Below are 13001 nucleotides of genomic sequence, written 5' to 3' on the forward strand. Positions count from 1 at the left end.
TTATAACACAGACACTTCACGTTTTGATGAACTACATATCCTCTGGTTGCATTTCAATTCTTTATAAATATATAACAAATATTAGAAATAAAAAAATCTTGAATTTTTCCCTAAAGACTCACACTCGCCTTTACGTACTTGCAGCTTTATATTATGTTTTCCCTTGCGCATATTAAGATGTCTTTATCGCACATCTATATAACAAATTTATAAAATTTAGAGATGAGGTTATTTGTAAGCGAATAATTAGGTCCATCTATGTGCTTCATTATCACCATTCCAATTTCGTTCAGTATATCCTAGTTCCTCTTTCACTCTTTTTACAGTTGTTGGATCGCCCATATTTTTACCTAAGTTATCAGAAATTTTAATAGCATGATTACCATTGGCTTCTAGAAGTTTGATAACAATGTTTAAAGGCTCACTCTTAACCTGTGGTTCTGATTTCTTATGAAAATCATTGGTGAAGTTCGTACCAATACCGAATGTGGCCAACATTCCATTATTCTTAGCTGAGTGAGAATAAGTTATTGCCTTTTCGATGTTTAATGAATCTGAATAGCAAACAATTTTGGAGAATTTAGGTAATTTTAACACATCATGGTAATGGTGGGCAATTTTTTTTGTATATTCAACTGGGTCCCCAGAATCTTGTCTAACACCAACATAAGCATCAGAATATGGTGGATAGAAAGCTTTTAAGAAGTCATCTGTGCCAAAAGTATCTGTTAATGCTAAACCTGCATTTTCTGCACCAAATGTATTAATCCAATAGTCCATGGCATCTTTATTGGCATGTAAATAATCTTCACTGATAGAAGCAACACCCATAACCCACTCGTGAGCCACAGTACCAATTGGCTTTACTCCATATTTTTTGGCAAAAAGAATATTCGAGGTACCTAAGAACAGCGATTTATTCTTCTCTGGATTCGCATTTACAGCCTTCATGATGCCTTGCATAATAAGATCTTGAGTCTCCAAGGATCTACGACGTCTTGTACCGAACTCACTAAACTTAATATCATTATCAAATAAAGTCTCTGCCTTCCTCATGGCTTGTTCTAACTGATTCTCGTAGTTCCAATCAGTGTCGACAAACTTGAAATACGCCTCAGAAATCAAGGACAATAAAGGAATCTCGTAAAGTATAGTATCTTTCCAAAAACCACTGACCAGAATTTTCAATTTATAATGAGAGGGCTTTCCCTCAATTTCTTCTGAAGTAAAGGTAATTTGCTCCTCGGGATTTAGTTTATAATTTGAACTACTAATATAGTTGATGTACGCAGATGGTAAATATGGAATTTCTCTTTGTAAGTACTCAATTTCTTCCTTTGTGAACCTCAAATTTCCCAGGTATGAAAATTGCTCTTTCAGCCACTTGATGGCTTCTTTATTGAAAGATAATTGGGATGACCTGTTGGTATATTTGTAGGTGACTGTAACATCAGGGAAATTAGTAAAGACAGCAGCATGCATCGTAATCTTGTACATATCTGTGTCCAGAAGTGACTTTACTACAGGATCTGACATGGTTATCTTGCTTAGCGAAAATACTTATAACTGCTTAGTTTACGTCTCTTCAAAAATACACTCAATTGCTTCCTTTCGCAACAATGATAAATTAAACAGAAATACCTATCTCGCTCAATTTCCGTTTTAATAACTGTTAATAGGTTCGTCAGTTTTAGCCAGTCGAGTACACCAACTTTTACATTTGCGGATTTTTCCAGTCTTATATAAACGGATTTGACGAATTTTTCACCCTGGCACTGCAGCCATTTCTTCTGATATTAACAGAGTCACAGAGTGCAAAAAGCAAAAGGAAAGCTCACTCTGTGGAAAAGACACACTTAAATGGTCTTGAAATACTTAAAAGTTTTTTGGGCCCAAAACAAAGCATTATTGAGACTTTGAAGGTTAGTATACAAGAAGTGTCAGCAATTGAAAGTAAATTTATCACCTTCAACGATTTTTCAGTTACTTGTTCGTTGCTTTTGGGTTAAAAGAAAAAAATTTCCTGAAAAGAAAAGATGGAAGTATCACTACGTTAAGATGTTTCATCCGTATTCAAGCCGTTGAGTGAAGGAATTCAGAGACTCTAGAAACAATATTATAATATAAAATGATTGTCCCAGTTAGATGTTTTTCCTGTGGTAAGGTTGTTGGTGACAAATGGGAGAGTTACTTGAACTTGTTGCAAGAAGATGAGCTAGATGAAGGTACCGCATTATCAAGATTAGGCTTGAAAAGATACTGTTGCAGAAGAATGATTTTAACCCACGTCGATCTAATTGAGAAGTTCTTAAGGTACAACCCATTAGAAAAAAGAGATTAGATGTTTATCGATATAGCTGTTTTTTTTAACCATTTCCTTTTCTTCAAATCACTTCCTTCAGAGATTGAGAAGAAAAAATGAAAACGGGCGTGAAGGCAAATGACAAAATATTGTATTCCCTCGCATCAAATGAACCACACAAAAACTCAATATACTCCAGCATGCTGTCATTATACCGTTCTCTTCCGAAGAATAGAAAATTTATATATCTTTAGCTTATTCTCCAAGATTTATATCCGTAGGAAGTTAGGAGATATTATATCTTGAGATATAAGAGGCTTGTATACTATAAAAAAGCTCATTGAAAAGTATTCTTTTGATTTTTTTCAGGAGAATTATTTCCAGAAATTATACAACGGGAAAAATTGATATTTACAAATCCTTTATTGATACTATGTTTTTAACTTTCATAACTTCTTAGAGACGCCTTTGTAGCTTTTTTTGAATACCAAGATTGAATCGATTTTCTCCAGGGCTAATTCCAATAATTCCTTTCTCTTTTGTAATTCAATATGTCTTGAAATTTTAGGATCTTCCTTAGCAAACATCTCAACTTGTTCATCTCCCAATAATGTTAACCTTCTGTCTAATTCAATAGGAAAGTTATAAAAAAAATCGCTCAGTAATTCAACATTGAGAAATAAGACAGCGGTAGAAGTTAACTTATCACTAACCGCGGATAAAAATACCTCTGGACAGCGATCCTTTTCAATAGTCGAATGGCATTTGCTTTTCAACATTTTTAATCTGAATGATAACACTTTGCATCTCTTATCCAAAAATATCGCTTCAGAGCCTCTTTCTAGTAATAGTTTAGACATGCCAAGCGTCTCCTTTTGCAAATTCGATTCGTTTCCTAAATAGCCCATCACGTTTGTCAGTTTTTTACTCCCAACAGCATTCTTGATTGCTTGATACCTTGAGTTACATTGTCGCAATTCCTCCTTTATTAGGTTAATAGAATGTTGACGAGCAAGACTCCAATCCCTTTCTTCCAAATCGATTTCATACTTAAATGGTTTGATACAATTCTCAACTTGATCAGCCGTTGAATAGTATTTGCTGTTTAAAACATTAATTGCTGTGTTACTCACAAGGTCTTTGATTAATTCATGATTTTTTAATTGAGTAGATTCTAAAATATTGTCTAATTCTTTCAAAATAGCGTTGGTGGTGAGCATTGTTGATAATCTACCAATACCCATTTTGGTTAATCCAGACGATGCTAATTCCAATTTTTTATGCCAATATAGCATATCGGTATCACTTTCCAATTTAGGAGAGGATAGGTCAGGAAGATTCTCATCCTTCCAGTACCTTGTAGCCAAAACGTCTAAAACTTTTTGATCCAATTCGGCTTTCAAAATTGATTTCAGCTCATTTCTGTGGAATTTTTCCTGGAATTCTTTAATGCCCAACTTTAGTACATCGATATTATTCAAAAGGTATGATTTAGGTGTTAAATGCCTATCATTGAATTCTACTTTAAACAAATAAGAAGTATCATCCAATTCTTGTTGAATAAGCGTTGAAGTCGGCTCCAGCGCATTTGACATAGAAATTTCCAAAATTTTAATCAGTTTTTCTCTCAATTTCTTGGTGGATACTTGACAATTTGCAAAATGGCTCTTGTTTTCTCTAAAATAAGCCTTTTCAAATTGATGAGAGACAATTTGTTTCAAACCATTCACATTTTCATCGCCTGTATTTTGATTATGCTGACCTTTGGAAAAAATTCCACCCAATGACGAAGAAGGTGTTTCACCAAAAAGTCCCAAATGTTTTCTATTTATACTGCTTGGTGCCTTGGTAATCACCCCAACGTAGCCCATACTAAGAGGATATTTCTTATTATTTAGAATACTTCTGGCTTTTTCAGGGTCTACCAAATCCAGTTTAGTAATGACACCTATAGTTCTCAGACCTTTAGGATCTGCTGCTTTAGAGGCTTTCAAGGCAGAGCTATTAGCCAAGTCAACGTCCGCGGCAGAAATTGCCAAAATAATATTAGGTGCGGTTAAATATTTCTCACACAGGTCGCGAATTTTAGATTTCAGTTCTAATGGCTGATCTGCAGCCTCGACTTGTATATAACCAGGTAAATCTACTAACGATAAATCTGGGACACGGGAGGATTTGATCGTTAGTTGAATAGGTTCTTCAGAAACGGCCTCTGAAGTTGGGACTGCCATGTTCAGTTCCATCAGCATTCTTTTCACCTCTTTAAAGTCCTTTATATTGTATAAACGCATGCTTGGGAAATCTGCGGTTACATTATTTGAGTTAGGGGTGTTGACCAAAGTTAATTCAATGGGTCTTCTTGTAACCATGTTGGAACCTTTTGGTAGAAATTCTTTTCCAACAATAGATTCTAATACAGAAGATTTACCAGACGATTGAGAACCAATCACGACAATTGACGGTAATGTTAAATGCGCAGACGAGGAGTCCACTTTATTTAAAATAGTTCTAATTTCAATCATTTGCTTAGTCAAGTTTAGCATTTCGTCTTGAGTTGTATCCACAGCATCATTTTCATCATTTTCATCATCATCATCTTCTTCTTCATATTCTTCTTGTTTCTTGCCTTCGTCATCCTCAAGTGATGTGGCGGCTATTAAAGTAGCAGTCGGTACTGTACCGTCATTTCCATTATCACCGTTTTGCGACTCATCGCCGGAAAAAATCCTATTGAACTTTTCCTTCATAGATTCACCAAAGTCCTTGATTCGATCCAGCTTATCCTTAGTGAAAGAACTGGCCTCTTCCATCTTATAAGCTATGTAACTCCCTGCAGCAGCCATACCGCCGCCTACATATATAGGTAGTCGAATAACTCTAGAGATTATTTTGGGAAAGTTTGATATCGACCTCTTGGAAATCGCAAAATGCAGAACATTAGAATTCGTTGCTCCACGGGCATTGCTTATGCGGCTGTGTAAATGAACCAAAGGACTCTTGATATGAGATGAGCCATACAGTATTGCGGGATGTGTGGCAAGCCGTCTTTTCAGAAGCAAAAGCCGTATTGGACTTTTGTTGACGTTCATTAATGTGCTATAGTTTGACACTCTAGGGATGGTCCTTAGTAGAGTCGAATTGCTCATGCTATCAAAGTACTATGGTAGATATATGAGGACTATATGATACGTGTGAATAGAACAAAAAAGCTCAGAAATAAAGGTCAGTTTCCTAGTCAAGAGAAAGCCTTCTTCGTTTCTTTTTCCCCTTAAACGATGTTTCTTTACCTAGATGTTTATATATTATTTACAATATCGCTAATATTTGCTTTTGATCGTCAGGGAAAATATTGACAAGTTATGAATTGATCACTGAATACGAAGAGTTAAGAAATGATCCATTGTATAGCAAAATCCTTCCTAGGATAATTCTTTGGAATTCATTTCTCTCAGAGAAGTAGATCAGGTTGGCCCAATTTTTCTTGGGTCTTTCATGGAAATGGTCTCAGGGGTTTAGAAAAAAATGTTCAAATGTCTTTTTCGAAGTTCTCTTGCAGTAAAAACTAGCTACTATTCTGTTATTGAGTGACATCTGTGTTGAGCTTTACTTCAATACTAATAAGATGGCAGGGAAAATTTGGCACGATTTCTTGAAAATTCATTATACATATTGTTATTATTAAGCACAATCAAAATTTGCACTGTGAATGTTCTTTTATGAATAACACAAAACAACAGCTATTGCGAACGTGGTAGACCTGCGTAATCAGATCCAATATCAGCCGATGAGGTCAACCAACCCTCAATTACTCGGATCCTGTCTGGACGTACTTAACATGACGGGTACTCTGGGAAAATTCTCCGCGGTTGCCACCCCTTTTGGAGTGGAAGATTTTTGTACGTACTTTCGTATGATGCAAATTTTTACACGCGTTGAAAAATGTTTCAAAAGCGATGCTACGAAAAAAGACACATGTATCACACCGGAAAAGTTTGCGAGACCTTTTGGATTTTAACTCATTGAGTTGCAGCCCTGTTAGGTTTTCTCAGCAATTGTTCTGTGTCGAAAATTTTTTTCTTCTTTTGTCAACCAGCACTTGCCTGTTTCATAGTCGTTTTATCTTCAACTTTTGATCGTAGAGCTTTTTTGGAAGTTTACCTACCCTTCACATGACCTAACTCCGTTCAACAGCGAAACTTTTATCCTCTAGAATTCTCATCACTTTTTCTAACTCTTCCTTTTCCCTTTTTACAGTAATTAACTACTGCTATAGTACAATAAATTTTTAACCTTTTTTATATTAGAATCAAGATCAATAAACCAGTATTCATAAGGAAAGGAAATAATAAAATAAAAATTTGTTAATACATTAGATTGCAAGGCAGAATAATTTATATCATCTTAAGTGTGTGAATCAATCAAGGACAATTAAGATGACAGCACACCAAATGGACTCGATAGCGTACCCTAGTAGCGTCACCCAGCAATACATACAGCCACAAGGTTTAAGTCTACAGGATATTTCTGTTGTGGAGGATGAAATCCAAAATAAAATAGAAGCTGCCAGGCAGGAGAGTAAACAGCTTCATGCCCAAATAAACAAAGCCAAATATAAAATACAGGATGCAAGCTTGTTTCAGATGGCTAGGAAAGTTGCATCTTTGGCCAAGAGTAGAATTAACTTAAAACCAAACATGGTTCTAAAAGGTCATAATAATAAAATCTCAGACTTTCGCTGGAGTCGAGATTCAAAACGTATTTTGAGTGCAAGCCAAGATGGTTTCATGCTTATATGGGATAGTACTTCAGGATTAAAACAAAATGCTATTCCATTAGATTCCCAGTGGGTTCTCTCTTGCGCTATATCACCATCGAGTAATTTAGTAGCAAGTGCAGGTTTAAACAATAACTGTACGATTTATAGAGTCTCGAAAGAAAACAGAGTGCAACAAAATGTTGCATCTATTTTTAAAGGACATACATGTTATATTTCGGACATTGAATTCACAGACAATGCACATATATTGACAGCAAGTGGGGATATGACATGTGCTTTGTGGGATATACCGAAAGCAAAGAGAGTAAGGGAATATTCAGACCATCTAGGCGATGTTCTAGCACTAGCCATTCCTGAAGAACCAAACTCAGAAATTTCCTCCAATACATTTGCTAGTTGCGGGTCAGATGGGTATACTTACATTTGGGATAATAGATCTCCATCTGCTGTACAAAGTTTTTACGTTAACGATAGCGACATCAATGCACTTCGCTTTTTTAAAGATGGGATGTCAATTGTAACAGGAAGCGACAGCGGTGTAATAAATATGTATGATTTGAGGTCTGATTGCTCTATTGCTACTTTTTCTCTTTTTCGAGGTTATGAAGAACGAACTTCTACCCCTACCTATTTAGCAGCTAACATGGAGTATAATACTACACAATCACCACAAACGTTAAAATCAACAAGCTCAAGCTATCTAGATAACCAAGGAGTTGTTTCTTTAGATTTTAGTGCATCTGGAAGGTTAATGTACTCGTGTTATACAGACATTGGTTGTATTGTGTGGGATGTATTGAAGGCAGAGATCGTTGGGAAATTGGAAGGACATGGTGGGAGGGTTACCAATGTACGCTCTAGCCCGGATGGATTAGCTGTATGTACAGGTTCGTGGGACTCGACTATGAAGATCTGGTCTCCAAGTTATTCATAGCTTTTAATTGAAAAGCAATCGCTTGTGATCATTAATGAATGTCATTATATACATATACGTACACACCCCCCGGCTCATATTTACATAGAGTAACAACAATAACATTGACTTTGTAGAAGTGAGAAAACATCGTTCAAGGAAGTGGGTTATCTTCGGTTTGAAATGAAAACTAAGTTTTCTGTGGTGGAAAATCGCAAATCTGTTAGTTTCTTTCTTTTCTCATTTGAACAAATGAAATAAGAACGTATGGAGAGTGCTATTCAACTAGAATTTATTCAGGTCTTCTTGGAGAAACGGTATTATTTTGTTCGCTTATTTTAGCCCAATCATGAACATATATGTCATCGAAATTACTTTTCATAATGGCTTCAACGCACTTCGTTTATTGTGAACCTTTAGTGACTCGTCTTTAGGGTGGAAAACTGGTTGCGTGTGAACCAAGACTTACAGTCTCTTGTTTATTGGTTAGATCATTCGGTAATTTCAAAAAGGCCTGGATTTTCATTAGCAACTCGTCTGGTAATTGTGTTATAAACATGAAAAAACGCTCCCTCCTAGGATGGTTTTCAACTGCCTTCTGTACTGCTGGGTCGTTTAGTATCATTTGAACAATTTCCGTTATCATGTCCTCATCGATAACTGCAAGAGTCTTGATCCAAGGTAAGTCTACCAGACGCAGTGACATTTCTTCTTGTGTATTCACAGCTTTCCACCGAAGATCGAAATATTTGGATAGTTCACTCTTGATATGCGAAAATTCATAAGGAACATTGACAGTATAATCAACTGCATACGCATCATCTTCGAACGTTAAGTCGTGCCCGATGCTAAATTTTCCAGCATGATCAATAAAAAAACACTCTATCTGTAGATGAAACTCTCCCCAACCAGTTTCTTTGATAAGAAATGGTAGTGAATCCAACCGTCTATTAGGCTTTCTAAAACTGGGATGCAAACGGTATATGCATTTGCAAATTATGCTAGGCTCCACTTCGTTTCCTTTTGCATCTAGCATAAGAAGCTCCATCTGCCACCGACGCAAAGGAAGTTCATTTTCCTGAATTTGCTGTTCCGGTATTATAACCTGTTGTGTTTTTACTCTGAAAGTGATTTCTATTGAATTATCCATAAAAGAACGTTTGTAATACAACAGAAAAAAAATTAGCCTTTAAAGGTTAAAAATGAAAACGTTTGTGAGCAATCTTGAAGTGCTATAGTATATCTTACACGCTAATGGCGCTGCTACAATTTCACCGTGCAGATCCAGTAGTGATGAGTTGCTTTAATGTGATCATAACCTTGCGATGCCGTGAAACGCGATCGCATCAACTAAGCGTCACTAAATAGCACCTTTAATTAGTTTTTACTTATATTATTTAATTTCTTTATCTATCAAAAATTTGAATACTATGGCTGCTTAACTTTAAGGATAAAGTAACAAATATACACCAAACAAAAAGGATAAGAATCCCATTGAAGGCAATAAGAAGGGGGATGAATTTTCATATCCTCCAATAGTCGTAATATTTGCTGGCGCAATGGTTGGAAATATTTCAACACTAGTAACGCCCGTCGATACAGCCATACTCGTCGTACTATATAAATACGGAAGAGTGCTGGTCAATTTTGTGGTGCTTCCTTGCATTTCGTTATTATCAGCAATGCTGCTGTTAGTGGCTACAACCTCTTTATAGGCGTATATTTTCGGTTCGGGAGCCTCTTCAAATACTTCATCGCTACCATCATTCTCCTTCATGCTGTCTTCCATAATTTCATATAAAATACTTTCAATCTGTGAAAACTTTTTATGCTCCACTATTGTTAGAGGATCCTCCATAAGAAAGTCTATTACAGATTTGGAAGCAAGCACCGTATCAACTTGCTCTTGTGAGTTTAAAACTAGGGAGGGCTCTGACAGGTCCGTTAATACCAAGTATGGACTAAATTCCATTTGATTTAGCAACGTTGGTGGTAATGAATTCTTATCCAAATGGAAAACTAAAGAACTAGACTTGTTTTGTTCTGTTTGGTCCTCTTCATAGTCATCTGATGTAAAAGTAATTGAATACTTGATAGCAAACACTTGTGCCATAAAAAAAGCAAAGAAAAGGGAAGATAAGTATAATCCTAACATTTAAATGAGAAATTTGAAGGGAAACGGATACGAAACTTTATATTTTCCTTGCGTAATTAGTTCTGGCTTGGTGTCGTTTTTAGTTATGTGTAAGAGTGTTTGGTTAGCAGTTAGTCTTTGGGTTTGAGTGTTATTGCAAACAGTATTAAGATTGCCAAGAAAAGAATATAAAATATACAAAAGCGTATCCTACTTAAACGAAAAGCTAATGATAATTAGCCAGACAAACTGCGACCGCTATAAGACACAAAAACAGCGTACACAAAATAGAGATGAAAAGGGAGCAATCATAGATTTTTTTTTACGTGTATTTAAGGTATGTATTAATAAAGTACCTTTAATAATTATTGACGAATATTTTTACATTTCTTCATGTAGTGCTGATTAAGGATGTGTCGTGGTTCGTCGTGCAAAAATGAATGTTATCATTTAAAAATCTCTTTAAATTGTTTAACAATGCTGTTTTTAATAGCAGTTGGCGATGTCTTCCATTCTGTTGGCAATGACTTCCAGTCAATTTCTCCCATAATTTCTTTAATTTGGATCTTTTTCTCACCTGCCTTCTCTTTAAGGGCATCTAGCAGGTTTTTCACATTCTGATCAATATCAAGCTCGGATGACACAGGTAACTGATCCATGTATTGCTTTATGATGTCCATTTCACCTTGCTCCTTGGCCACTAGATCGTCCCTTTTGTTAGCAACGAATTCATTAATGGAGTCTTTTCTTTGAGATACTAACTTAGAGTACATGTCGTAGAGAGAATACTCGTCGGCGCTCTTTCCCTTTAAGTCAATTTCTTTGTTCTTAATAGCTGATAACATGCTTCTGATCGCTGTCTTTTTCATCTCATCCTTGGCAATCATGGCCTTTTTTAAATCTCCCTTCAGTAGACTAATAGCAGCCGTGTAAGCTGGAGAGCTGTTGTAACGAACAAAGGTTACTCTAGTCGAAAGAATTGGTCTAATTGATTGTCTGAACATTTTGAAGTGCTGATACTTGTTGTTTTATTAACTTGTTACCCCAGGGTCCCGTTTCTTTATTACTTTCTTAGTGTTAAAAGATCCTTTTTTCTTCCCTTTAAAGGCTGGATCCTTTTCCGAAAAGTCCTGGGTGCAAGGGTAGAAGTAATATATGTGATTTTATCGTTTATAGAGTATAGATTTGAGTAGTACTACCTAAGTATTTATGCTGGTCGGATCTGGATTCAGTTCTCACGATCAATCTTTCTCACTCTCTTTCTCAAGGTAATTGGTCCAAAGTGATACGAAGCTTTCTGTTCTTGATACTGCGCCTGAGTTTCTGGACTGTTCGTTGTTCGAGATCAAACCGGCTTGTTGTTTCTTGTCTTCATCCCAGTTTAGAAAATTGGATAGCAATTCAAGAACTTCAAACTTCCTTGGATCTGCTCTGGGTATGGATACGAAAGATATTAATAAGTTGGATATCAGCTCCTTATCGACGGATTCAGAGTCGCTTGACTTCTTTAACATGGTAAGGGCCTTTGTCAAATGCTCATTTAATATGATCGCTTCGTGACGAAGTTTTCCAATTTGTAAGATATGTTGCTTAGATTCTTCTTCATATTTTTCCTTCATAGATATGTCTTCTCTCATGACTTCTATTTGTTTTTTCAAACCTTCCAGAGTTTTTGTGTCATTATTGTGTGCTTCCAATTCGGTATCAAGTTGAGATCGTAAAGCTTTAATTTCGAGGTCCTTCTCTCTAGCCTCTTCTCCTCTTTTGTTATCAATTTCTTCAATTTTCAATTCCAGATTATCTACCGAGTTTTGTAATACTGCTTTCTCACTCTCGCGGGATTCCAGAGCCTGTTTCAATTCATCTCTTTCTGCCCTCAAGTCGGATATGTCTTGTTTATTGTTTTCCAAGATTATCATAAGTTCCTGAACCTGAATATTCAACTGATCTTTTTCTTTCCTGTATGAGTTAAGTTCTTTGCTATGCTTTTCAATTATGCCATTGTTTTCATCTTGTAAAGCTTCTATTCTTGATTCATATTCCAAAAAGACATCCTCTGTATTTTCTTGCTCCTTTTCCAAGTTTTCTAACTCATTGTTTAAAGTCACAATTGTTGATTGTAATTCCGAGTTTTCTGTCTTGGTGGCTTCAAGTTTCTTTTTTAGTTTTAGGTTTTGCGATTCGTACTCAGTAAGTTGCTCTTGTACTTCTTCCAATTGTTTTTGTGCCTCCTTCATCTTGTTAAAAATTGTTTTCATAGAGGATATCTTGCTCAATAACGTGTCATACTGTGATTTAAATTCGTCTCTTTCCTTAATAACATTTGCTAGCTCATCTTTAACAACTTCATTACGCATTTCTTGGTGCTTTTTGCCATCTAATTCCAAGTTCAAACGCTCGATTTCCTCTTTTAGCTCCTCTATCTTGTCATCGGCCTTTTTTTCCTCCAAAGACTTGGTAGTCAGGTCATCATTGACTGCTTGTTGGTCTATTCCTATGGAAGGATCTTCCTGCTTAACTTCTTCATTAACCAATACACTACTAGTTTCCGCATCTGTAGATTTTTTTGAGGGATCATGTTCGTTTTCAGGATTGAATACTTCTTCATGTTCATTAACGATTTTGTCAGTATTCTCCTCATGGGGATGAATTTTGGTCTTTTTGCCTGTTTTCTTTTTATTTTTGCCCATCCTGGTTTCAAATAATGCAATTGTTTGTGAAGAATCAAATGGGTAACGTACACAAGCACTATCTAGATCGTTCTTCATATAATAATTTGGAGCTCTCATAGTTGGAATTTCTGTTTGTTTTCATTTTTCGTATCAAAATGAGCACGAAATTCAGAGAGTAAGTACTGAAAAAAAAAACCAAAATG

At 35.9% G+C, this 13001-nt stretch overlaps 8 protein-coding genes across 8 annotated transcripts; 2 read left to right on the plus strand and 6 right to left on the minus strand.

Moving 5' to 3' along the window:
- Window positions 1-246: 246 nt before the first annotated feature.
- Window positions 247-1536, minus strand: NPT1 (nicotinate phosphoribosyltransferase; the record flags this gene model as incomplete). The annotated part of the gene is made up of 1 exon (XM_056225846.1): window positions 247-1536. One exon carries the CDS (start codon window positions 1534-1536, stop codon window positions 247-249), a length of 1290 nt encoding a protein of 429 aa, XP_056079623.1.
- A 592-nt stretch (window positions 1537-2128) lies between these two features.
- Window positions 2129-2341, plus strand: RPB10 (DNA-directed RNA polymerase core subunit RPB10; the record flags this gene model as incomplete). The annotated part of the gene is made up of 1 exon (XM_056225847.1): window positions 2129-2341. One exon carries the CDS (start codon window positions 2129-2131, stop codon window positions 2339-2341), a length of 213 nt encoding a protein of 70 aa, XP_056079624.1.
- Window positions 2342-2748: 407 nt separating this feature from the next.
- Window positions 2749-5448, minus strand: MGM1 (dynamin-related GTPase MGM1; the record flags this gene model as incomplete). Its single annotated transcript, XM_056225848.1, has 1 exon — window positions 2749-5448. One exon carries the CDS (start codon window positions 5446-5448, stop codon window positions 2749-2751), a length of 2700 nt encoding a protein of 899 aa, XP_056079625.1.
- A 1287-nt stretch (window positions 5449-6735) lies between these two features.
- Window positions 6736-8013, plus strand: STE4 (G protein subunit beta; the record flags this gene model as incomplete). The annotated part of the gene is made up of 1 exon (XM_056225849.1): window positions 6736-8013. One exon carries the CDS (start codon window positions 6736-6738, stop codon window positions 8011-8013), a length of 1278 nt encoding a protein of 425 aa, XP_056079626.1.
- Window positions 8014-8422: 409 nt separating this feature from the next.
- SAS5 (Sas5p) lies at window positions 8423-9142 on the minus strand (the record flags this gene model as incomplete). Its single annotated transcript, XM_056225850.1, has 1 exon — window positions 8423-9142. One exon carries the CDS (start codon window positions 9140-9142, stop codon window positions 8423-8425), a length of 720 nt encoding a protein of 239 aa, XP_056079627.1.
- A 294-nt stretch (window positions 9143-9436) lies between these two features.
- SPR2 (Spr2p) lies at window positions 9437-10147 on the minus strand (the record flags this gene model as incomplete). The annotated part of the gene is made up of 1 exon (XM_056225851.1): window positions 9437-10147. The coding sequence occupies one exon, from the start codon at window positions 10145-10147 to the stop codon at window positions 9437-9439; it is 711 nt and encodes a 236-aa protein (XP_056079628.1).
- A 425-nt stretch (window positions 10148-10572) lies between these two features.
- On the minus strand, window positions 10573-11130 carry AIM41 (Aim41p; the record flags this gene model as incomplete). Its single annotated transcript, XM_056225852.1, has 1 exon — window positions 10573-11130. The coding sequence occupies one exon, from the start codon at window positions 11128-11130 to the stop codon at window positions 10573-10575; it is 558 nt and encodes a 185-aa protein (XP_056079629.1).
- Window positions 11131-11367: 237 nt separating this feature from the next.
- RUD3 (Rud3p) lies at window positions 11368-12915 on the minus strand (the record flags this gene model as incomplete). The annotated part of the gene is made up of 1 exon (XM_056225854.1): window positions 11368-12915. The coding sequence occupies one exon, from the start codon at window positions 12913-12915 to the stop codon at window positions 11368-11370; it is 1548 nt and encodes a 515-aa protein (XP_056079630.1).
- Between the last annotated feature and the right edge of the window lie 86 nt (window positions 12916-13001).

Source organism: Saccharomyces mikatae (assembly GCF_947241705.1).
Source record: "Saccharomyces mikatae IFO 1815 strain IFO1815 genome assembly, chromosome: 15".
In the NCBI taxonomy this organism is placed as follows: domain Eukaryota; kingdom Fungi; phylum Ascomycota; class Saccharomycetes; order Saccharomycetales; family Saccharomycetaceae; genus Saccharomyces; species Saccharomyces mikatae.